This window comes from Pelobates fuscus, chromosome 3, assembly GCF_036172605.1.
Source record: "Pelobates fuscus isolate aPelFus1 chromosome 3, aPelFus1.pri, whole genome shotgun sequence".
Taxonomy (NCBI): Eukaryota; Metazoa; Chordata; class Amphibia; order Anura; family Pelobatidae; genus Pelobates; species Pelobates fuscus.
This window is the reverse complement of record NC_086319.1, coordinates 33883973-33910907: the sequence shown is the minus strand read 5'-3', so window position 1 is coordinate 33910907 and position 26935 is coordinate 33883973. Positions and strand designations below refer to the sequence as shown.

Genomic DNA, 26935 nt, shown 5'->3' with positions numbered 1-26935 from the left:
AGAATAGGGAGAGATGGATAGTTCTCTCTCTAGTATCCTTTAATGATTATTAACGATACAATTAAAATAAATTGTCGATGAAATGTATCATTGGCCGTATTGTCACATTTTGTGTATTAAATTATTTCGTAGGCTCACTTTAAAGGTTTTCAGTTCCAATACATTGCAGAACATTCACTGAACTGGCTGAAAACCCCTTTACGAGGTCAAGCCTATGGAAATCACAGGGTTAAAATAGATATTGGAACCATCCACCTTGGACATTTCTTATGAAATCCATTTTACCAGGATATTTTATCTGATACTTTTCTGCTAAACCTATATAAAATACGTGGAGTATTCATCAGAGTACACAAAGTGTATAAGAGATTGCAAAGTAAATTAAAAAGAAAAAGTTTTGAGATGTTGATATCAAGTGTAACTTCTAAACAAGGATACAGTACCTTCATATTTGGGTTTTTCAGGGCAAAACCTCTGTACCAGCCTGTAGAAAAACAAAAAAAAGAATAATGTATTTTATAGTAAAATATACAGATTGCTTTAGTAATTTGTGGGACTCTGTGTGCCTAATTTATTTTGTAACTGGCCATACAGCATGACTTAGAAATCCTAGTGTAGCTGCAGAAGGATCCAGAAAATGTTTGGTTTGTTAGGGATGGCAAGTAATTTTTTGGGCACAAAAAGTAGAATTTATTATTAATTAGCTGTAAAAGGCTTAAGCATGATTCCAAATCATTCACCAGTACCTATTTTTTTTTTTTTTTTTAAATATTGAAAACAATAAATAAATAAATCCATTCTTTACCAAACACACATTACAATTGCTAACACATTTCAGATTTGTGTACTGGGTCCCCATGGGCATCCAATGCTCCCTGGTGGCCCAGTGACACGCTTCTACATACAAAGCAGGAAGCCTCGACTGTCGCCTTTCAGAGACTGAGAGCTTCAGCTGACTGCTAATTTGCACAGAACTGACATCAGCAAGCCCAGAGTTCTGACGCTGCCAGAAATGGAGTTACAACGCCAGCAACAGAGTGGTTAAACCAAGTATGTGCAGCATTTTATAGCAAAACGCTACGCAAACAGACTTCAGGAACCACGACCACTTAAAATCACTGAAGTGGTCATGGTGTTTGGATTAACCCTTCAATACGCATCTATTTAAACTTCCTGCAGCGAGGGATTCACATTGCTCTTTGCAAGCCTCAGGAAGATGAACCTGTTATTACCCAATAGGTAAACATGTTTTTAACTTTGCAGTCATGAAAATCTGGTCCCAAAAGACCTTACCACTAGCATGGAATGTTCTGTTTATTGACCATTTACCCATGCAAATCTTTAATTCCATTCTGGAATATAAATCTCAAAGAGAACAATGTTATATTGTTTGTCATCAAGGGATTAATACAAACGAGCTTTTTAGATTGACCTAAACAACGATGGACACAAACAAATATGTCCAAGAAAATCCTGCAGGTACAGTGGGCGAGCCTTGAAGATTACCTTCAAAAACATAACCCGTAGGACCTGTAGAACAAATACTGCTTAGCTCAACATCAGTTCATTTTTGTCTGGTTTTATCTTTTTCTTGGCAATATAAAATAACTACTGCATGCTTCACAGCTTGTCCACATAAACGTACAGCACAAACCCTGCACCCCCTTCCAATCGTCATACAGAATATACTACAGCTACCATTCCTGCCACAGCCTGGGAGGCTTCCACTTCACAGATCAATCTTTTTTACTGCCTGCAAAGAAGACTAGCAAATTAACTATCCACAAAGACAGCAGTCAAGTAAAGCCCCTCTGCTGCCAAAAACCTGCAAAGCTCTCCTTTCATCTTTTCAGGCAAATGCTACATATGACAAACCCAGAGGGCAGACATTAACTCTGTGCATGCAGAGACAATGGCGTGCAAATCGCACTGCCTGCAAAAGAGCATCATAGTAAGAGTGCGCCGTTTAACCTATATTTATAGATGGATATCTACAGAACATGGCTATGTATGTGGCATACCTCCCCACTGTCCCTATTTAGGATGAGCAGTCCCTATGTCCCTGATTTATTTTCTATGAGCTCCATATTGTTGGTGTGTCTGAGTATATAACAGACCTCCACACCAAGAATACTCCAAGTAACATGTCTTTAGATTACAATAAACGTGTTTCGAAACCAGCCTGTCTAAATAAGGTACATTGCTCTTTTTCTAAATTTAATTTCTGTTGCATCAATGTTTAGCAAATCACTTAAAATTTCCCAAAACAGTCCCGACCTCGATCTATCTCTGCATAATCTGTCTCTACATCTTTCTCTCTACCTTGGAGTTAGCTGTTCCATATAGACGTTTGAGACATGTGTGGGTACTTACCATCGCATTTTTCTAAAATTTGAACTGTGTCCCCAATCTCCAAGGTTAAACCATGTGGAACTGTCCCCCGAAAGCTGGCAACCACTGGAAAATAAACATAATGAAATATAAGACATTTGTTTTTGCAGAAAGAAAAACTTTAAATAAAATGTAAAATAAAATGTTAAATAAAATCATCTGAATTATTCTATGAACTATATAAGGTCAGAATAATTTTAAAAACAAATAAACGTGATGCTGGGAAGAAAACTTATTTAAATATTTGATAAATCATATATTATCCTTGCTCTCTGGTTTATCTTATGATCAAGCATTGCCCTGGTAGAGGGACACAATATAGACCTAAATTAAAGTGTTACTATAAGCATGACAAGGTGTGGCATCAGTGCTAAGTTTATGGTTTAAAAAATACCTTGCACTCAGACTCTCAGCAATTCCTGGCCCATCTCCAAAAACTTAAATAACAACTTTACAAGAGTGTTGACTATCAAGTGGCTAGCAATTGTGCTTGCTCTCCACTGATACCACTAACCCTAGATACACTTATTATATTGGTAACATTATTTAGCCACGTAAATCATTATAAATAGACATCACCAAACACTCATCGATCTCAAATAATGGAAAGAGTGAAAGTGATGATTTTTAGGTATCTCAAGAAAATCCTTTCTAAAGTGCAAGCTATGACAGCAACTCTCCACAATGCTAATCAAACCATACGATCAGCACAACAATGCATTTTGTCACTACACTCTGCACAGTATTGATGTTTATGGAATAAGTGGACTTGGGCATTCATTTTTGTAAGAATCGAAATCAGGACATAAGATGACTCATTTGGTCATTCGGCCAAATTACGATTTTACGAACACCTCATTGGAAGAATGGACCAATGAAGAAATCGTGCTATCAACTTAATTCTTTCATACAATATTCCTTTCTTAGCTCATTCTTGTAAATTCATTAAATTGGAGCCCTTATGTAAGATTACCATATTTAAGAGTACCAAATTACAGAGCTCGTGTTTATTAGATAGCTCACTACGAATCGACTGATGGCAAAAAATGTTTAAGCCAAAACTAAATTTATTTTGAACCAACATGTTCTGTTGTGCACAAGTCAAATAATCTATACACATCACTTTAGGAGTCAGATGGATTTTAAAATGTACTGTAGCAGATCCACGGCTTTTATGCACAGATCCCTATCACGGGATCTCCAATACAACACTACGGGGTTTTCTTTCCATGGTCCTTTGTGTCTGACAGATAATTGAGTGAGAAAAACTATAATGCAATTATTTCTCAGGTACAAAAAACTGATACAAAATATACAGTACCCCAAATGTACCCCCATCATAACTAGGAACCCCACAAAAAACATGCCTGGATAGCTCTGATCTAAAGGTACAGTCTGGCCAAGTATCAAGTTTTGACCGTCCGGATACGAGGGGATAGCACAAAACTGTTCCAGGGAAATAGATGCCCAGTTCGGTCTCTGTTCAGGGGTTCCTGTGCGAAAACCTTGCAAGGGATTCTCTTGATTTCGGTGTATGAATGCTCCCCCCAGTCGGTAGTTCCCATCTCCCGAACATTGTTCACATATTTGGTCGGGAAATAGAACAGGCAGCAGAATAACCTTTACCAGGGTTCGTGCGATTGCCTAGCCGAAAAGAGTTCCAGGCACTCAACGAACAACTGCGCTGGCCATGTTTTGGAGACCATGTGCATTCAGTTATACGAAATGGGGCCATGCAGTGGAAGCATTCATTAATTACTTTCCTTGCGGTTTCGCACTTAAGTTACTAGGTTAGAACGTTCTAATGGGGTACCAGTGTGGCCCCTCGTTCAGAAGTCCAATGGACAGTGTTCGGATACCATAACTCCCAAATGTATAAAAGGTAAAACATCCAAAATTAGCGGTATGTTCCACCTCATGTACGCAACACAACTATCAATGTCACAAACATCACGGAGACTACTTAATTCACTAATAAGGATTACATGATAGACAGTATGGCTGTAATTACCAAGCAAAATACTGTAAAATGTTACGAGGTAATGTTTATTTGCCATGTCATGTTGAAAAACTGTGTAGAATGTTCAAACATTGGAAGATTTTCTGTGTGAGGGGAAGGGAATTCTATTTTTTATTTGCAATAACTACTTTCAATGCAACCGCTCCTGTGGCCCCCCACGTTACCCCACCGATTGGCAGGGTGGAAGGGGAGAGCTAGCTTCCCATTGCAGGCGCTCTGGGAAGATTTTCATGGCTGTCGCATGGTGCAGTGCACGCTGACAACAGGTGTATTTTATGCAGAAAAAATTGACATTGCCAGCCTGGAACACCACAATTACAAATATCTCAGGATGTGTAATTTTTGCATCAGCCGCCAATTGACATTGCATATGCATGATTTTTTCCCTTTCTATGTAGGGAACTTGTTTTGTTTGTGTTCTCTTCAAACAACTATATTGTTATAACTCTACCCATCCATCAAGTGATAGATCCCTCTCATGTTTACATCTGGTGAGCACATATTCTTCAAATTTCAGAGCAGTCCCAAAATAATCTTTCATTTGTATTCCTCTTTATTTCATACAACTGTACTTTATCTGACAGAGTAACAACCGTTCTGCTTTCATTCAATCTACACAAAACTATTCAACAGGTGGGAAGGAAGCTTGTTAGAAATTATTACGTTGGGGCCGTAATATATTTTATTTCAGTCATATTTGACGTGCCATGTTATGCCATTCAGTCAGGCCCGTCGCTACCAGGCAGGCAAACCAAGCAATTGCTTGGGGCCCCGAGCTGGCCCAGGGCCCCAAGCAGAGCCGGTGCTTACTATAAGGCTGCAGGCGCCTGAGCGCTCTATAGAGAGCCTCAGGCGGCTGCAGCATTCCTCTCTTGTCACCTCCCCTTCCCTGTAGCGTGGACGAGCTCCTCTTCCTCCTGACTGTCAATCCGGCCGGGAACAGGAACTGAGTGCTCACTTCCTTTCAGTTCGGCCGGGAACAGAAAACTGAATCTCCTGTTACCGCGCGGTACACGGCCGGACTGAAAGCCAGGAGGAAAAAGAGCTCGGCCACGCTACAGAGAAGGAAAGGGGGGAGGGGGGAGTAAAAAAAACCTGGGGAGGGGGAGGGGGAGCAAAATAAACATTGGGAGGGGGGAGTAAAAAAAACATGGGGGAGTAAAAAGAACATAGGGAGGGGGGAGGGGAGTAAGAAGGACACAGGGAGGGGGAGGGGGGAGTAAGAAGGATAGGGGGGAGTAAGAAGGACACAGGGAGGGGGGGAAGGGGGAAGGGGTGAGGGTAGTAAGAAGGACACATGGAGGGGGAGGGGGTAGTAAGAAGGACACAGGGAGGGGGAGTAAGAAGGACACAGGGAGGGGGAGTAAGAAGGACACGGGGGAGCAGTTTTAGATAATTTGCACATGTTTTTGAGAACTGAAAAATGTTAATGTGAGTGTGTGTGTGTCTGTTAGTGTGTGTGTGTGTGTGTGTGTGTGTGTGTGTGTGTGTGTGTTTTAAGTATTGGATTTAGTTATTGTGCACTTTTTTAATGTATATTTGATTTTATGGTACAGTGGTGTTTTTTGCAAATGTTCAATTGTTGAAAATGTTCACATTTTATGCACATTATATGCAACAGCAGTATTTGCACTGGGGGGGAGGGGGGCCTCCATGTCCATTTTGCTTGGGGCCCCCATATTCCTTCAAACGGCCCTGCATTCAGTGAGATGTTAAAATTAACCAAATCCTTAAATAGCTTTGTTGATACTATTCAAAGTCAAATTGTATCAGCATCCCCTTCTTTTACAAAAAAACAAAAAAATCAAGTCCGGTGCTCACTCCCATCACTCCTGGGCAGCAGCAACGACCACAGTACACATCAGCCCCAAATACATACAGTAAAAACCAAAGAAAAAGTTACCTGCACTCTCTTCTAAATCCCTATGTATAGTTAAACAAATGGAGGTTATTTAGTTACTCCAATGGTTATTGGAGGGAATTCCCTTCATTTTCTTGGTCAAATTCCTCTAATTCCAACCAGAGGACTTGCACCTTAAACATTAATCCCTCTAAACTAACAACCAACAACCCCCTTACACTACCTATAATGATACCCCAACCCTAAGTTCCCCCTCTCTACCTTAAAGGACCACTATAGGCACCCAGACCACTTCAGCTTAATGAAGTGGTCTGGGTGCCAGGTCAGAGAAACTGCTATGTTTACAAATGGGTTAATCCAGCCTCAAGTGGCTGTCTCATTGACAGCCGCTAGAGGCGCTTCCACGCTTCTCACTGTGATTTTCACAGTGAGAAGACGCCAGCGTCCATAGGAAAGCATTGAGAATGCTTTCCTGTGGACTTGCTGAATGCGCGCGGCTCTTGCCGCGCATGTGCATTCAGCCAGGGACGTCAGAAGAGGGAGGAGAGTCCCCAGCCCTGAGGGAGCCCAGCGCTGGAAAAAAAAGGTAAGGGATTAACCCCCTCCTCCCCCCTCAGCGCCACGGGAGTGGGACAGGGAAACATACTCGTGGTATAGTGGTCCTTTAAATCATACCTTAGCAGTGTATTTTTATTTTGTCTTCAAGCAGATAAATTTGTTTACTATTCGGTTCAGACAAGTCAAAAAGCAGCAATGAGATCCATGTGAAACCTGCAGGAGCCTTATCGGCTTAGAACTATTTCTGAGAACTGAGCAGAATTCAAATGTAGTGTTTAGTGAAGAGTAGTTTTCCTTCAGTAATTCCAGCTATGTTGGGTGTAAATTCTTTATAACTTAAATTATACATAAACAGAAAATGTTGTGCAACATTAAAAGTTTAATTAGACAGTGAGGTTGTTACGGTAAAATCTAGAAATATAAATATATTTTTAACAGCAACTGCAGAACAAATTCATGAAAAAATATATTTAATAAGTAGCAGGTATATCAGGTGATAGATGTTGCGCTTATCAACAGTTGATGGTTTGAGCAACTATCATCCTTTTCACCTCTCTATATGGATATACCAATCTAAATCACTTGCCCCCTACACAGGGCGCTGTTTAACAGAAAATAAAATGAGTGGCTCTCACGCCTGATGTTGTTATTAGCCCCCATTGATGTCACATTTTGTCTTTGTAAAAGAGCTCAATTAGACCAGTAGTGGATCCAGGGAAGAGAACTGGGGCAAACGTTTCCCCCCGAGAAATCAGGGGAATGTATGTCTGGCTGGGAAAAGGGGCTAACTTCATGGTCACCCCCACTCCATCCCCAAATGCCTGCATCTAATTTGCAAGTGCCACCACTGGTTAAAGGTACACTCCAGGAACCGAAACAACTTAAACTAAGAAAAGTTGTTATGGTGACAGTAGGCCCACGGAGCCCTCTTACCTTCAGGGGTTTAAACCGTTCTCAAACAGTCTAAATTCCAAAGTTTACTCCAGCTTTGCTCTCAGCACCACCTAGGTAGCATCTGGAGTGTTGCTGGCAGGGGTGCCGCAGATTGGTTGAGGACAGTCAATCAGTGACTCCCCATTCACAAAACTGGCTTGGAAAGAAGTGCAACTTTATCAAGCCATAACAACTGACACCATAACAACTTCATTTAGATCGAGTCACCAGGTGCATATTTGTAAATTTGTGTATTTGTGTGAACATATTACTCCACCTTTTAAAATATGTTACAAAATCCAGAAGTTGCCCCTCTTTAGTTTGGATCTGCTCTTGAATGTTCCTTTTAGGATCACACAGCTATAATGGATGAAAAACTGGGAAGTTTGAAATAGAGGAATAAATGAAGGCAGGTGAAGCATATCAATACAATTTTAATAAGAACTAAAGAAAAGGCGGTTTATTAAACTCTAAACTACAAATTGCAACATGTATGGCTACCTGGGGTGCCACTATTCGAAGGGAGTTGCTGGGAATACATACTTTTTAATTTTTTTTCGTTATTTATTAAGACGCTTGCAGTTCATTAATCTGATTTATGAATTTTACAGAGATTTGTGGTTTTTAAACTGTCAGACAAGTTGTTGTAGCCAGGGGCACAGAGACACTGAAATTTGCTTTTGGTAAAACTTAATTTCAAGGCACGGTGTCAAGAATGGTTGGAAGAAGAAATACGTGCAAGCTCCTTGTTTGGCTCAGCAAACGGCCACGTTAAATATTAAACGACCACGTTAAATATTCCAATATTTCAAGCGTAACCATATGTTGCTCCCTGAACCCTGGATAGTCCACAACGTGGCCCCAGGCTCCATGCAGACACAGAGGACTTCAGAAAGCGCAACCACTGCATCTGGCTGGCAACTGGGAAACAGCTGTTTCTGTTAGAGCTTAATAAAAGCCCTGCAGCATTTATTGATCCCAGGTGTTAAGCGTTAGAATACAGGTGTACACTTTCATTAGAAAAATCCCTCATTTCACCAGAACGGTAAGAACACTGAGCTCATAAAGCAACAGCCGAATTATTTTCAACATTATGTTTTATGCATAGTCAAGTCTAACGTTTACACTTTTAAACATGTAGTCCAGTAAGCAGTCTCTTTTTGGAGTTCTTAGGACTGGAAGGTACAAAGAGACTGGGACGTATGTTATATGTGACAAAGTTAGTGACCAATCCCTCAAGGCCAAAGCTTTCCGAGTTTCTGCCAGTCACTTTCCATCACACCTTACTTATCAACCAGTAGTAGAAAAGGAGAACTATGATTTTGAAAACTGGAATTTAGTCACTTTTGGATGATAATAGTGACATATCTGGACAAGAGTGGTATATCTAAGAAAATGATTTTTTTCATCCCTCTGATAGAAATCTGTCCAGACTCCGGTCCTCAAATTTTAACCAGACACTTTGAAACCTTCTCTAAATGATTAGCTTATGTAATTTCATAGGTATTGAGTAATGGTATTTTTTTTTTATGTCTTTACTGCCTTGACTTAGTTCTCTAGATTAGAAGTAAGTACTGCTAAAGCACTCACACTTTATAGAGCTCAAAGTGGCTCCTGCAAAACCTTAGTTTTACCAAGCTACGGCACTTGTAAACAGTAAATATTCTATGGACTGCGGTTTAACCCCTTAACCCCTTAAGGACTGGACTTTTTTTGCGATGTTGTACATTTGCGACCAGGCATCTTTTTGACACTTTTGTGGTGTTTGTGTTTAACTGTAATTTTCCGCTCTCTCATTTACTGTTCCCATACAAATTATATATTGTTTTTTTCAGGACAAAAGGGGCTTTCTTTACATACCATTATTTATATAATCTCATCTAATTTAATTTAAAAAAAAAGGAAAAAATATGATGAAAAATTGAAAAAAATACACGTTTTTTGAATTTTATGTGAAAAATCTTTTACTCATCTACAAAAGCGAATGAAAAAAACTGCTAAATAGATTCAAAATGTTGTCCTGAGTTCAAAAATACCCAGTGTTTACATGCTTTTTGCTATTTTTTTGCATGTTATAGGGCTATAAGTACAAGTAGGATATTGCGGTTTCAAAACATACATTTTTAAAATGTATCAATAGTGACATTGTAACACTATTATCTGTCATAAATTGCTAAATAACACCCCACATGTACATATTTTTTTACAAGTAGACAACCCAGGGTATTCAATATGGGGTATGTCCAGACTTTTTTAGTAGCCACTTAGTCGCAAACATTGGCCAAAGTTAGCGTTCATATTTGTTTGTGTGTGAAAAAAGTAAAAAACTAAATTGAACGCTAATTTTGGCCAGTGTTTGTGACTAAGTGGTTACTAAAAACGACTGGACTTACCCCATTTGCAATACCTTGGGTTGTCTTCTTTTGCAAATGGTATGCCATCATGGGGGTAATTCTCATTCCTGGGCTACCATATGCTCTCAAAGGCAACGTAACCAACCTGGCCATTTTCAATGTAAAAATATTTGACCTATATATTTGACCCTGTAACTTTCAAAAACGCTATAAAACCTGTACATGGGGGGTCCTGTTCTACTCAGGAGACTTTGCTGAACACAAATATTAGTGTTTCAAAACTGGAAAATGTATCACAACAATTATATCATCAGTAAAAGTGCTGTTTGTGTGTGAAAAATGCAAAAAAAGTCACTTTCACTGACAATATCATCGCTGTGATATGTTTTACTGTTTTGAATCACTAATATTTGTGTTCAGCGAAGTCTCCCGAGTAAAACAGTACCCCCCATGTACATGTTTTAGGGTGTCGTAGAACGTTACAGGGTAAAATACAGTGATAGCAAATTAAATTCTCTGGTCTTTCGGCCTGGGTTGGCAGGCAGGTCCCTTAAATTGCAATCAATAAAATAACTTAATTATGTAAAAATATTACCTAAATACGCACGTAGAATTTAAATATATATGCATATTTATATATTTGAAGTCTACGTGTATATTTATATCATTATTTATGTAATTTTGTATATCGACATATGAATAGTTCGCATTCTTTTTATTTATTTAAATATACATAGATATATATACAATTTCATTCTAAGTGTATTTTGATATAAATATATATATATTAATATCAAAATACAGTTAGAATAAAATTTCGTATAGATATATAATTTATTTTCAATTTTTTATTATTATTTTTAATTTTTTTAATTTAATTTAAATTATTTATTATTCGTATTTTATAATAATATATATATACAATATATATAGTTATTATATATATTATATATATACGTGTGCAAATTAATTATAAGTGTATTTTTATATTAATATATGTACATATTAATATAAAAATACACTTAGCATGACATTATATATATGATATATAGACATATATTATATAGGTATAATATATGTCTATATATCATATATATACACATATATCATAATATTTTTTTTTTTATTAACTATAACTTTACATTTTTTTATGATTTTACAGCAGCAGGGAGACTGCCTGTCAGCACAGACAGTCCCCCTGCAGGCAGAGTCTAGGACACCTATTGTGACCATGTGGTCGCCCTGTTGGGCGATCACATGGCCCCAGGGGTCCTAAACCGCCATGGGGAGACTGTCTGGGCTGCAGGCAGTCTCCCCACACCGGGAGCACCGCCGATCGCCGCCGGGGGAACGACGGCGATCGGGTAAGTACATTTTAAATTTAGGACGGTTCAGGACCGTCGTCGGTCGGCAACGCAAAAATGCCGATGACGGTCCTGAACCGTCCTGCGTCCTCAAGGGGTTAAGGGCACATGACATGTGTGACATGTCATGATTCCCTTTTATTCCAGAAGTTTGGTCCCTAAGGGGTTAAAGGTAAAACAGGGTCTATTTATCTCTAGTCCCTAATGTGTTTGAATGTAGATATCTTAACATTAACAGTGTGATTGATTATTTGCTATGAGAATGCTATATGAGTGTAATATTATATATGATCTTATCTTTAACATAATCTTTAAATAAACCTATTTGTTAATTGCAAGACTGCATAACAGGAACAGGGCCAACCACAACTTCAATATCAGAATACAGAATAGAAACTCATGTTATATATATATATACTTGGTTAGATTCTCTTAATATTAACTGGTTGATTAACTTGGTTCATTAAAAAGCCTGGAAGAACTTGCTGGCGCTTTATGAATAAAACATAAAATAAATTAAATAATAATAGTTACTTACACTCATATGGCAAACACAATTTTTTTATATATATATATATATATATATATATATATATATATATAAAAAAAGCACACTAAAAAAAAAACCTCCCACATAGCATATACACTTTAAAAACATTTAGGAACTCGGGCGTCAAGACAGTTTAAGTTGGTTTTCATTTAAATCAAGACCTGATGTATTTTTAAAAAATGCAGCTGTTTTTATTCCGCACTTAGAATTTATCTTACATATCGTTAAATTGCTTATGCTGTAACGTTAATCATCGGGTTTAAGCATGCAAACCTAGCTCTGTGAAATGTCTGTAGTGGGCATTGTTGCCAGGCAACATTATACAGTCTACGCCAAAGATAAAAATATGACATAAAAAAGTGTATTATTGCTTACATTTCTTTAATTTGCCATTAACTAAAAGCAGCCATTTAGGGGGAAAAACATATCTATATGTATATATCTATAAAGGAGTGTACAATTTTATTTCAATACCAGTAGAAAACTGAGGTTTAATAGTTTTAGATAATTAAATGGAATATTTAGAAGGAAAAGCATATAATTTGTAATTTCATTATATTGTTATTGTAAATACAAAATACTGAAATTAGTAATTAACATGTATTGGTTGTAATACAGGGCACTTCAGTAATAGCTTTAAATGATCCACTAAGATGCGATTGTAGGACATGGGAATAAGTTTACACATTTTTACATAAAAAAAAATATGCAAATTAAACTAGATCAGTTCTGATCAGTCATGCAGAATAACCTAAACTTAAAGGACCACTATAGTGCCCTGAGGGTGCCCCCACTCTCAGAGCCCCCCTCCCGCCGAGCTCTAGGGGGTGGAAGGGGTTAAATTTACCGCTTTCTCCAGCGCCGCATTCAGCCAGTCCATAGTTTCTCTGAAACTGCTATGTTTATAGAAAAAAGGGTTAAATCTAGCTGGACCTGGCACCCAGACCACTTCATTAATCTGAAGTGGTCTGGGTGCCTATAATGGTCCTTTAATAATGGACCCATTCGCACAATGTATGGTTTGGAAAGATTGAAGGTATGATTCTAATTTAATTTTTATTGGCATTGTGCTCATTACAAACTTTTTTACCGGTCAACAATAGGTCAGGGAACTTTCCTTGTTTTATATGCATATCTTTATTCCTACTGTATAACCTATATTTTCACTCTATTACTTGTAAATCCTGTGCTAAAATCTTTCAATAAAAACGAGATTGTCAAAAAACAATAATGTGATATAATGGAATATATGTCAGTTACATGTGATATTGCTATGATTAAGGCAGGCCTCCCAACTTTCCCAAATTAGTCAGGACAGTCCCAATTATCGGGTCCTGTTCTGCCGCCCCACTTAGTTCTCTGGTGTCCTGCTTTTGGAGACAACATGGAGCAGTCCCCAACAAGTTCAGAGCACTTGGACCCTGCAGAGAGTACCAAAATAGTGCTCCTTTCAAGGTCTGCCCTCAGTGGACACGCCTGAATGATTGGCAGGCAGCCTGGAGGGCATAACCTGCCAGGTTGGCGGTGGTGCCAGTAACACGATCACATCACTGGCCCTGTCCCCTGTACCTCCCTTCCACCGGCATCTGCCTTCTCTGGATGCTGGACTAGGGAGGTATGGACCTGTCACTTTAGAATGTTTAATAAATATAAATCTTTATTGAAAAACTGACCATGTTTTGTGGTGAACAATGTTTAAGTTTTTTCCCCCACGTTTTATTAAGATAAATGGCTAGTTTGTGATACGTTTAAAAACGTGTCACTGGCACATTTTAAAGCTTTGCAAGAATATCCAATCCAAATTATGATCTAAATAAATCAACGATCGACATCATAATCATTTTCTTATGTGGCATCCAGTAGAAGAGTGTCAATTTAGCATATGCGGGAAGATCCCTGTGATGATCTGCGCATGTGCAAGAAAACCACACTGACATCAACCACCTTGCAGAGCATTCTATGTTGGCATAGGGTCTTTACGGAGTACACTGTAATGACAGCAAACTAGAACATCTGACCATTAAAGAGTTAAAGTAAACCTGTTATCAATTATTTTGCTTACCTTAATTTGCTCCCATATACATTATATACACCATATATCACAAAGATATCATGGTGTATTTAAATGTAAAATATAAAGATTTACAAATGTTTCCTCTGTTCCAGCATCGCCATCTTCATGCTTCGTAAGAGTTACTATTCGTGTAACACCCATCTCCAGATCATCCTCCACTCCTCTTCTGCACCACCTCTTTTCTTCTTTTATTTACCCTGCTTGGAACGCATTCCCAAGCAGGGCAAATCTTGTCAGTGATGTTGGCACTCTAGCTTCGCTACTAGCATTCACTTTGCTTCTATACTTACTAGCCGGCGCCTCCAGAGCAACATCAGCACATGAGAGGAGAACAGAGGGACTTCCTGTGGAAGGTCTTTTCTGCTCTCTCTTGTCAATTAATGCCTTGGCACGCCGAAGCATTGACTGACAGCTGGTAGAAAAAACTATTTATAAATATTTTTTCCACCCTAATCTATACATTTGCTAGCAAAACGCGAACAAAATCTATAGGTAACATCTTATGCTCAATCCAAAGTTGTTTGAGGCATGACAGGTGCCCTTTACCTTCCATATATTTTAGGAAACAGAGTCAGATAAAAAAGAGCTTTGGAACGCAACACAACACGGTCTATAACAAAGCTCCTATCAGGGACATTGCTAGGTTCCCGAAGCACCTAGGGTATGAATCCGGAAGAAAATTTTAAGACCCCTACTCTAACAGTGACATATCGCCACCTTTCCAAGTTACCCAATCCTCTCTAGTAGGCATTGCTTCCTTGATCACTGGTCCAATCCAAAGCTCCTCATAAGAATTCTTCATATGAAAGCAATGCTATTTCCTATGAGCTGCAATGTCATGTGACTATGTTTTACAGGGTCAGTAGAGTGGAAGTGCCTCTAGTGGCAATGTCTTGTATTGCAGGGTTAAAAAGGACCACTGTACTAAGACCATTTCCACACAATGAAGTGGTCAGGGTGACTTGAGTGGTCTTTTAAATGTAGCACAACAAATAACTTACTTTCTATGTTTCTAGTGCTAAATAGGGATCTATGCAAGATGGTACCTAAAAGCATCGTGCATAGAAACACATGACACACATTGTATTAGTGAATGTTTATTGCCATTACATGACTGTTAAAAATACCTAAAAGGAAAATACAAAGAGCATGTGGAAACCCCCGAGGGTTATACTCTAAGGACTAGGTAAGCATAAGGCAAGTCAGAAGCCTCTGCCAGAGTATCTAACCTCCCGAGGAAAAAGCAGCACGATCGAATCATGTTGTCGACCAACATCTTAGTGAAGGTGCCAGGTTTTCTGGTTTGCACTCGGGCCAAGATGGTCTTCGTTCCATGAAGATTTAAGTTCACTTAAAACTCAGCCAATATTATAGACATTCTGCCAGCTCTCGCTAACAGAAGAAAATGTGGGCAGCTGCAGCCGACTCAGGGAACAAACATGGTGCCATAAGAATTTCATTCACCCAGCAAGAGGCTAGAGGTTCCCCATCAGATTGGGATGTAAAATGTAAGAGAACAAAGAGAGCACGTCCTTTAAAACCTCATTGGGTTCCCTTGCAGGCTACATTCTATCATTCTAGGTAAGCAGAAATAGATAAGCAGGGGATATTTACTAAATGCAAAATGTGGAGGGATAACAACAGAACTACAAATTTTAGGTCAAAATTGTTGAATTAGACAACAGCTTTTTTGGTCTAAAATTCCTAGTTGTGATAAAATATCTACTCTGTGCGTAGTGGAACAAACTATTTTTTTTTTTTTTTTTTTTTACTAAAAAGCAAACTTAATAAGAAATTACCAAGATTAAGGCCAGAATAGTGGCAACGGAAAGATTATCCAACACTCATCCAAGTATTTGAAACTATTTTATATTGAAATTTTTTTACATTGAATTCATTTTCATTAATTTTTGCATGTTCCTTAATCAACATATATGAGTATAGAAGGGTTTTAAAAGCTAGATCGGAGCTCATGGGCAGAGTTCTCGATTCCTTTTGTATATGTTTGTGTTTAAACCCCCCGATTGTCCAATGCTGCAAAATATGTTGGAGCTTATTAATAAAAGGGTCACGGAGAGGGGAAAATAACAGATAAAGGGCGTCACAGACCTAGCCATACTCTCGTGTGCCGTTGTAATAGGAAAACCTACTTCCACAAGTATTATATTTAGACAGCAATACAGTACTATGATTCTGTAAAGGAATTCAGAAATGTCTACTGCAGACAGACGCATATCCTAAGCATGCCAAGGAATGTAAGTAAGCTAGGAGTTTGTGTCTATGTTTATGTCAGTGTGACGTTGTACATACTCCTGCCCTCCCAACATCTCAAAAGAATTTCAGCTGTTCCCTTAGGGTGGTGGCACACAGCTGTAAGCATGGAGGGGCTCTCAAAGGTTCTGCAAAATTAAGGAGTAAAAATAATGGAGACTGTATAATAAATACATATAACAAACAATTACATCAATCAACATATTCAGCAGTGGAAGAATGCACATACATGTTAGGAATGACAAATATTAGTCAGCAACTCTGACATTTAAATAGGACTGCAGCTTGGCAAGACTACAAGAAACAAAATTGCACTTTTATCCTCAATCTGGACTTTTACACACGGTATATAAGTACTGCCAAGGTTACGATTAAACAAGAGTGCCAGAAGTATTGTTATTATTATTGCAGTATTCCACAACTCCTGCACTTTTTGGTATTCTAGCCTGTGTTACATTTTGCAAACATTGTGTGTTGTGTTTTTTCTTCTGTTTCTTGTTTTGTGTTTTGTTCTTTTATAAGCCTAATGGACCTTTCTACCATTTTTAAACAATTTTACAATGGGGATATAAAACAGCAAGTTATTTACAAACTAAATAACATTTGCAGAAACAAGAGGTAAAAAAGGACTCTTGCTAAACCAAGTTAATAATCTTGGATTGTCAGCTAGTGTGTTCATTTACTTATGTCTGTTATACCATATTTCCATTTTTCACATAATCCTGAGAAACGTCCTTATAACATGACAATATCATATATTCCGACTCTTGCTTTACTGGCCTCTCATACAGACAACTAGTGATTTCAGTATAGTTCCTTTATCTTATGCAGTGTCACTTACCATATGTCACATTTATTTATCATCACAATAACTCTGAATGTGTCCCAGAGATATTCCTTCAATCTGGCTATTGGCTTGACTACACCAAATGCTATGTTACTGATATCTTATGCTTTGGACACTACAAGCACCAGAATGACTAATAATATAATGGTTTAATATAATGGTTCTGGGACAAATAAATTGTCCCTGCAGGGTCAGCAGTGTAAATGCTGCCTTTTCTGCGGCAGTGTTTACATCTAGAAGCAGTCATGTGGATAGTCACTAGAGGGACTTCCTCAATGCAGTTGTGCCAAAACAGCAGGACCTATGTTCAGTGTCTCCTCACACTGCATGGAGATGTTGAATGCTCTCCATAAAGATGCACTGATTCTGGGGGTGTTGAATCAAATGAACTAGTATAAAACTCTTATGTTCTAATGCTAGAGCATTATTCTAATGCTAGACTATTTCTTTCAATTAGAGATTCTCTTGACTCCCCCTGAATTATCCAACATTTTACACCCAATTTTAGGAAACAAAAATAGGAAAATGGAAAAATGTTCCAGTTGGGTATTTTAAGATAAACTTTGCATTCTTTGTATACTATATAATAACAAATACACCAGCAGTCCCATTCACATTTTGAATACGTTTTATTATGTACAATATTCTGGTACATAAACATGTTTTTCAATTGAGAAATCTTGGAACAAAGCTAACTGTGTGGTGGTAGGCCAAGTTGCTATTTTCTAAAGCCTCTTCAAAATATTTGTTGCTAATGGTAAGAAGTATTTAAAGCAAAAAGAAAGTAATGAATAAAAAAAAATTAGAAAATGTATTATGTATAATAAAGCAGCACAAACTACACATTAAACATGCAAGGATAATCAAAGTGTAAATATAAAAATAGGTTGTTAGAATAGCCAGGGATGGATGGAGTTAAATTTGAAGTTTCGTACAATATGCTTTCTTCAGTTTGTAAAAAGGCAGGCCAGTTTGGCTTCCAAATTCACAGATATCAAATTTTGCATATTACTGTATCTTTAAAATCAAGTGGAATATATCATGAAGAGATTTCTCCCACTTAAATATAAATAGGTCAATGTAAGCTTAGAAAATGTTGGCATATTTTAAGAAGCAATGTGTAGGGTTATGCAAATAACCCAGATAGTTAATTCATTTACTATAGACATGAGTTGGATTGAATCAGAAAGTGTCACCATTTGTTAAATATTGGATTGTTTTTTAAGGTGGTGTTTAATTAAACTATGTTTATAAATATTAGCATTCTAAGTAGATACATTTTTTAAATAAACAACATTTATAACCTTTTTTAAATCATTAATTGCAATAAACGGATTTTCAAACTGAAAGACGAATAAAGATAATCCTGATTTAGTTTTACTGATCTCAATGCCAGGGATTATTCCAAACATGATTATTGCCTTTAGAATTTTTTTTACATTTTTTTTTTTTATAAAAGCATTTAATTTTAAATCTGTGCGGCTGAAGATATTTTTTACTGAAAGTGTGGAATTAGATCCAATTTCAAATATATCAGCTGAAATATCAGCAAATATATTATTAAATGATTAATCATTGGTTACCTATTAAAGGAAAGCCAAAACATTAAAATGAAAAAATAAAATGCTTTATTTACATTTCCCAGAATGTGCCAGTCGCCTTAATGATCGACTACTCTTTCACAAACTTGTAAATCTTTAAAATCATTGCTTTTTTTTTTTTTTTTTAATTATAGGGAGCTATAATACACATTTTTATTAACCTTTTCAAAAGTACAGTCAACAAACACCATGCACAGTGCACGCTCCAAAAGTAAGCAAATTCAGGCACCAAGGTCAGTGAAAGTTAATGCGCAATGTTGACATGGATGAGTCAAGATCAATGAACAAGGTTCATGTAAAATCTAAACAAAAAATTTACTTTATCCAGTAAAGGCGGTGTTGTGTGTAGTAGATATTTAAGGTTACTGAAACAAACTAAAACCAAAACTGAGAAACATGTGTACTGTGGATTATATACCTAGTAGGTAATCCTACACACAAAATACAATGCACAAACACAATACAAACACAATGCATTATATGGATTACAATCGATAGTTAGTTCCAGCAACCTAAGATTAACAAGTAAGACGAAAAATAGGGCCTCAATTTAATCAGCTTTTCAAATGATTCAATACTATAAAATACAAACAAAAAAACGTTCCAAATTATGTATCTACGAAATTTCACAGACTTTAATTGTCAGCTGTGGAGATAAATCATTTGGAAAATTATTCTAACACTATTGAATTATTTGGAAAGATGATAAAACCGAGCCTCTGTTCTCGTTCCAAGCAGACAGGCAGGGTAAATAAAAAAGTAATAGCCACTATAGGCACCCAGACCACTTCATCTCACTGAATTGGTATGGGTGCAGTGTCCCTTTCCCCTTAGCTCTGCAATGTAAAACCATTCAGAAAAAAACTGCAATGTTTATATTTTAGGGTTAAGACTGCCTCTAGTGGCTGTCTATCACACAACCACTAGAGGTGCTTCCTGCATTTACACAGAGTTTAACTGGATAAGGATGCCCACCATCTTGAAAACCCCCATAGGAAAGCATTTATTCCACTTTGAAAGGTTCTGTCAAAGATAATGTAGAAATGGGTAATAGTCACAAGTAAAAAGACCTTGGAACTTAGGAGTAAGGTTAACGCCAAGATGTTTCACGTGCGCAAAAGCAAATTTAAACGGGTTGGAAGATTTTAGAGAATGTAGTAGTGGAGATTTTGTCATAATTAACACTAAAATTGGACAATTGAGTATTTGGGTTGTAATATCTCCCTATAATAATTTATTGTACTGTTGTTACATTCTAAATCTTTTATGTGACACTTAATTTTTTTTTTACCAAATCTCTCTTTTACTCTTTGTTTCTTCGTTTGTAATTTACCTGTGCCCGATGCTTCAATGAAGAATTACTTTATAAATAATTCTGTCCTCTTTTATAAATATATGTGAAAGTCATGGAACATATCTAATTTTAAATTCATTATCCCAGGAAGTTTGTATTTTATAGATGGTGGTTACCATGACTTTATTCTGATTTGGGCAATATCAGGTCACTGGCCATTGTTCCATCTGTACTATTTTGTGGTTAACTTATGTTGATACGAGTAGATTGATGGTTAGAATGTTGCTGTTTGACGGAGCAGAAAACCATTTTATTTTTTTTTATCTTTGGAATATATGTTGCTGTTTCGCTCACTGAACCAGTGACATCGGGCAGAGCAGTGAATGAAACATCATCATACATCCCGGAGATGTAAAAAAGAAGAAAAAAAAATTGGGTTTATAGCTACTCCAAACAGCCGTATTCTAACTATTGAGCTACTCGTATAAACATCATAAAAAGTCAGCCACAAAAATATATCATTTTATGTGTCCTTCTAAAGAACAAGTATAAAATTGAGTCTTTATGATAGGAAGTATATATACCATTTTATTATATTTATAATTTTATAGGGGTTTTTTTTGTTTGTGTTTTTACAGACACAGAATGTTTCATTGTTGGTATAATTCAATTGCATAATTAATGACCTGCTTTATGTCTGAACTCTTTCAAGAGTGCTCGGCTGACTCTGCCAACATCTTAGACGTATTGCTAACAGTGGTAGGCAATGAAGGAAAAAGTTCAAAATCATGTCAAACAAAGTGGTCATGGAGATATGCTTATCACTATCTAACATGCTTACAGCCAATAATCTTATAAATCAAAAAATTGAATTAACAGTGTTTTTATTAGTACTATTAAAAGTGAATTGAAAATTTTAGGATGTAAGAGCCCAATTGGGGGGAAAAATCTCCATGTCAATTATATTTGTTTTCATATCAGCTATTTTGCCCTAAAATGTAAAAACCACCACTGAACTCATTCTGAATTCCTGAAAATTCACACTTTGGAGAAAAGACCCGGTAATATTTCATTAGAATGACCTTTTGCTGATATGACTGAAGACATCTCTAAATATCACAGATTATTTTTTTTACCTTCTGTAAATGATAGCTTTCTGCACTTGCCATTGATGGGCAATGAGGATAACAGACTCTAAAAATGGATTAACCAACTTACGATTTTCCTACTGAAGGAAAGATTTTTGTATGGGATACCATGCTTGTTCTTTGCGGTCTGGACCAACGAACGCTTCTTCTTCAGCCTAAGAAACCACGCTTACAACAGGCTATTTTTATTTTGCATGCACGGCCTGTCAGGTAATCAAAAACCACAAAATATTAATAATGTTGGTAATGTCTAGGGAACTTGAATTTACAGATACTGACCTGGCAGAGAATGAACACAGAATTAGAACAAATAAAGAACTATAAGATAGTTTGCTTCCACTTGTTTTACTCTATATAAATGGGCAGTATAATCTGCCATAAAAAGTGACAATATTTTAGTTCCCAGACCTTCTTCTCGAATTGGCTAAATCTTTGAATGCGGATTAACATAGGGGCTGATGGAGCTTCAGCTCCAGGCCCATGCCTATGGAATAGGCACATTTAAAAAAAAAAAATACTACTCTTCACATGCTCTTGCTTAAGTATGGAAAATTAAGAGGGATGTAGAGGAACAAAACGTGTATGGATTGCCGGACCATGAAATTGCACTATGCAAATGCTCTTGCTGCTTTAGTCTCTCTAGCACTGTGACAAGGGTTTGCCCTCTTTTTTGACATGTTCGTCCCTTTGGGTGGTTCTGGTTATGTGACTCGCATCAGTGGCCCACCTTTTTACCCCACCCACTGACATTCTGTTTAACCAGACACTGCTGTTAGAGGATATGGATTTACTTGAACGATGAAAGAGAGAGATTAGCATAGGGTATGTGTTTTTTAAAAGCTATATCCTGTGAGTTGCCCTCCAGCACCATCTCCGCCAGATACATGACGCTTGGTAGGTATGACTTTTAGTGTTTTCGGTCGATAAGATTCTGTAATTAGGTCCATCACAATTGTCAGCACCAGGCCCAATGGGCTCTTAATCTGGTACTGCTTATCACAAACAGTATTGCACTTTAGGTGCTTCCACTGAAGATATATCAACTGATACAAAAGTCTTGTCTCTAAAAAATTATTATGCAATTATGCATAACAGGCTTCTTCTTTCTAATTTTTGGTAACATCATACATGAAACATCCTTCTCTCTGAACTCCTCGGTAAGGGGTTTTACATCACAGAAAAACTTTTGCATCAGGTAGAATATGACCCATAAAGAACATTAGGGCAATCTACCAGGGATCTGTTGGTCGGTCAGACCTTGAGACACATATTTACACCCCGATTTAGGACCCGTGCCCTGCTTTTCCCAGCTGCTTTAACACTTCTTGCTTGGTTATTCAATAAACTGGGAAACTGTATTTATATACAATATTTTCAAAAACATTTCCCATAACAGCCAAAACAGAAATATGTTTTTATTTTTAAGATATTGTTTCATATATATTTTTTAAAATGTATTATCTATATTATGCATTAACAAAGGGGTCTCTAGGTGGCTGTGTCCTTTTAAAACTGAAATCCTGACCTAGAATGTCCTACTTGTTAGCAGGGTTCTGTAGAGCTGCTGTTGGGCAAAAAAGAAGCACATTCCTTGCTGGCAGAGGGTCCTTTAAGGACAACCATGTGATGCTAGTTTGGATTTTTGGATAATTTGGGTACTTGGTAGAGATAAAAAAAAAAACACCCACAACACTGCAGCAGGATTCTGTGACCAGCGACTTAGATCCTATTTTGTGGACATATTATAATAATTCAAAAAGCAAATCTGACTTTTTTCGTGATCACGACCGTAGATCTTGGAAACAGAGCTAACAAACTGTTCAAGAGCACAGACAATTCTTGCAAATAGGTCAGATGGCAATTGCACTAACATTTCATTTGTTACAAATCTAATTTGCTAATTAAGCATTCGCAGCATGCCACACTAACATTTTCTAATACTCCTTGAATGAGTAATTAAGACCATGACACTCTTAATTAGAAAGACTACACACAAATATGTTAAAAGCACATCTTCCCGTGAAACACAGCCTGGCGTGAGATTACAGCATAGCAATCTGCTATTTAAAGAGAGTTCACCTTTACATTGTATGCTTAAAAGAAAGACAGCGAAATTATAAAATACAGCCCAACAGTAGTACTTGGAGGCTCAGATATTGGCAACACAATTTTATAGCTCATGTATGAAAACAATCTGCTTTTGGATGGTTCAATGAAAATACATCCAAAGAGTTCTAAACACCAAAGCACACTTTACATTTTAGTAGACTGCACACTGCAGATAAGCGGAGTGTTAAAATGCCAGATCAGCCATGTTTTCAGGACATATTTTAATTCTACATGTATCATTCATATGTCACTGGAAGGAGATCAATGAAAGATCAGGTCTAAAAAGAATTTATGAGAACATGGAGAATTGTCAAAAATTTTGTTGGCTTTCCCTTAGAAAGACCACATTCAGTTCTTCAATTTTTGCTCACGTCACATGTGCTTTTAAACAAACATATCCCATTTGTAAATCAGTCTGTTCCTACCCACAGGACAGTCCAGAATGGTCATATTGTCAGTTACTATCAGCACAAGGTATACACTATGTCTATAAAATAATGTCAGCCTTCATATGGTTTTCTCATTGAGGTGTACCGGATACTCGTCTAGTCATAGAGAGCAAGGAATCCATATATGGATTGCCCCTTAGACTTGGAGACTCTCTGAATAAGCATTCAGGTCAAAACAGACTATATAACAACACTTAGAATGGATAAAAACTCAGTGGCATGGCCTAAATCTAATTTGAAACCTACAAAGTTTCAAACTAGATTTAGGCCCAGTGTGTCATTGCAGATGGAACCTATATATTTGCAGGTCAGACTGCTCCCACTCGTATGGGCAATCCATAATCAATATGTCAGATTACCTCCCCTAAATGGGGAAAGCCAGAAACACTCAGAACAACCTGCATGGTGTTCAAACAAACAAAACGTCATTAGTCAAGTTATTTTATACCCACTAAACAATTTGCCTGAAAACATAACTTAGAGTAACCCTTTCATATAATGAGTTAAAACAAGTTCTAAGTTTGTCAAGAAATTGCCTTGATTAGTTAATGTATATCACCCCTTGAAGCATAAATGTTTTTCACCCCTTGATACATACTTTAGGCCAGCAATTTTCATGTGCCACCCATAAACATGAAATGTTATGACTGCAAGAGCCTGGCAATCATGAGTGGGAATAATGACGAACAAATCCTTTTATGACACAAAATGCAATATATCAATGTCGCAGCCTTCCAGTAAAAAAGGACGCCAGTAGAAAATAGCCAACAGACATTTATTTGCAACAAAACATTGAGTAGACAGAGGTATGTACTTTTAGAGGAATCCTTGAACAAGGACACTGTGAAAGCTCTATATCTGTCTAGTTGCACCCCTTAACCCCTTAAAGACAGACGACGGATATATTCCGTCATGATTCCCTTTTATTCCAGAAGTTGTGTCATTAAGGGGTTAAGCCATGACATTCCATGCAGTCATAACAAGGTAATAAATACCCCACAATAGTATTAAACACCCAAACATATTTAGCATCAGTCTGACAGTAAGGAACTTCTTATTTCAAAGAAGTAGGTCCTTCAATGCCAGCATTGGAAGAGGTATGTTAGATTGATATGGGCATATGAAATTTCACTGGATGGCAAGAGGTTAAATGGATCAAGGTTGCAAGATCCCTACAGGCTATACTTATACAAAACCTCTCTGGTTACCTAAAGCTAATCTTGTCTGCAAACAGTTTCTACAAATAACAGCAGGTATTTGTAATACCAAATATTGAAGAATGCTTTGAAGGTACCAGAGTGAACCTTCAGTGATGGTCCCTTCCATTTAAATATTATATACTTATATATGTATCTATTTATCTATAAAGTGTACGTGTTGCTTTAACCCCTTAACCCCTTAAGGACACATGACATGTGTGACACGTCATGATCCCCTTTTATTCCAGAAGTTTGGTCCTTAAGGGGGTTAAAGAGGAAACGTCGTTTTGGCTAAAAGTTTTAGATTATATAGAATAAATAAATAAAATTATTCTATTTTTTGTTTTATTTGGGTTTGCAAGCCAAGGCTGTCCTGGTATGATGCAAATTCCAAATGTCTCACAATTTCTTGAATGTGACCAGTAACTGTGCGTCCATGCAGAGGAGAATGCAGCATGCCTACTCGGAGCATATCGTAGGCAGGAATGGTGGCACCGATCGCATAAAACTGCAACAGAGGCAAGTGTATTTTTACTCTTACCTTTGCTGCATATTTTACTCCAGTAAACCATTCCAGAGCATTTACTGGGGTTCACAGTTCCTTTAAATATCTTTTTTACTTTCTGTAAAAGCAACAGTTGTGATATTAACGCAGCTGTAAGCAAAGATAACAGCAGAAGATCTACTATGTAATTATTATTATCATCATCATCATCATCACATGGGTGCATCCGATAATGAAATTAAGACCTTTTTCATTGTAGTAATGCTAGAAAATGTGGTTCATATGTATGGTATACGAAGGTTAAAGGGATACTGTAGTGCCAGGAATACAAATGCCACTTTGATGGCCATAGATATTAGCCGCCATATAGCCTATGTTATAAAACTGCTGCTTTCAAACACCAATAAAGATCCTTACAGGCAGTGCGTGATCTGCGGCACACTTGTCTGGGCTGAATTTCCACTAACCACAGATACATTTCCATTACTCAAAGGCTAGGGGCAAGTGGAAACTGTGAGTTCTGAATATATATTACTTTGCAATACTGTAATGTTTATCGTCCCCTAGCTATTGGGGGTTCTTGGTGCTGATTAATGTCAGTCCCTCCAGAGTGAACTGCTGTGTTCCTTGAAAAATCTACACACAGCAGTCAGACTGTGTAACTGTTTGGTTCACTTACAGCATTTCCTCCTTCATCTAGCACATCTCTTAAGGACCTCCCAAAGGCTGCGATGTATAATAAAAAGAACTTTTATAGATTGATGTCCACTGTCCAGTGGTCATTATGGTCAGTAAGTGCCAAAGTGACAACAACACACCCCGCAAACATCCTCACTCGAGTCTGGCACTACATTCAGAACATTAATAATTGCTTGGGGGCTGCCCAGGAGTTGCTGAACTTACTTTGTGCTTGACCAGATTTTAGTAGTGCAGGTAACCACAAACATTATTTGTAATGCAGGACAGATCCTCGAATATTTTAATAGAAAGTATGGAGTAAAAAATGATGGACTATCCTGGGAAAATCAAGGCAGACGTCAAATTTCCTTATCATTTCAGGTCAAGCAATCATAAGAGGAACCTGAGCCACAGTTAGTTTTAAGACTGTGGAACTGAAGACATGTTTCAGAAGATGAACCTTTATTTCATCTCAACAACACAACAACATAATAGAAAAGTGGTACCTGGCAGGACATTATCGTGTGATCAAAGAGCAAACAGATAACTGTGATCAATGAAATTAGATACTTTCAGAAAAACAGTGGAAAGTGAACCCGTGACAATGCAAGAGGAAGTTTTTACATGTTTGGGAAAGATTTGTATATTTCAATATCGTGTCTTTATTCTGAGGTCTTCTTATATACAAGAAAGAGGAAGGTAGGATGTGTCATGCATGGGACTTTATGA

General features: G+C 37.3%; 1 protein-coding gene across 2 annotated transcripts in view; it reads right to left on the bottom strand.

Annotated features, from left to right (window-relative positions):
• DOCK4 (dedicator of cytokinesis 4) overlaps positions 1-26935 on the bottom strand; it is a 352968-nt gene that overhangs the window by 238102 nt on the left and 87931 nt on the right. For both annotated transcript variants that reach the window (XM_063446880.1, XM_063446881.1), the window contains exons 2-3: positions 2374-2457; positions 444-484 (exon numbers count right to left, since the gene is read on the bottom strand). In XM_063446880.1, the coding sequence (XP_063302950.1) occupies positions 444-484; positions 2374-2457 (125 nt within the window). The remainder of the gene's footprint in view (positions 1-443; positions 485-2373; positions 2458-26935) is intronic.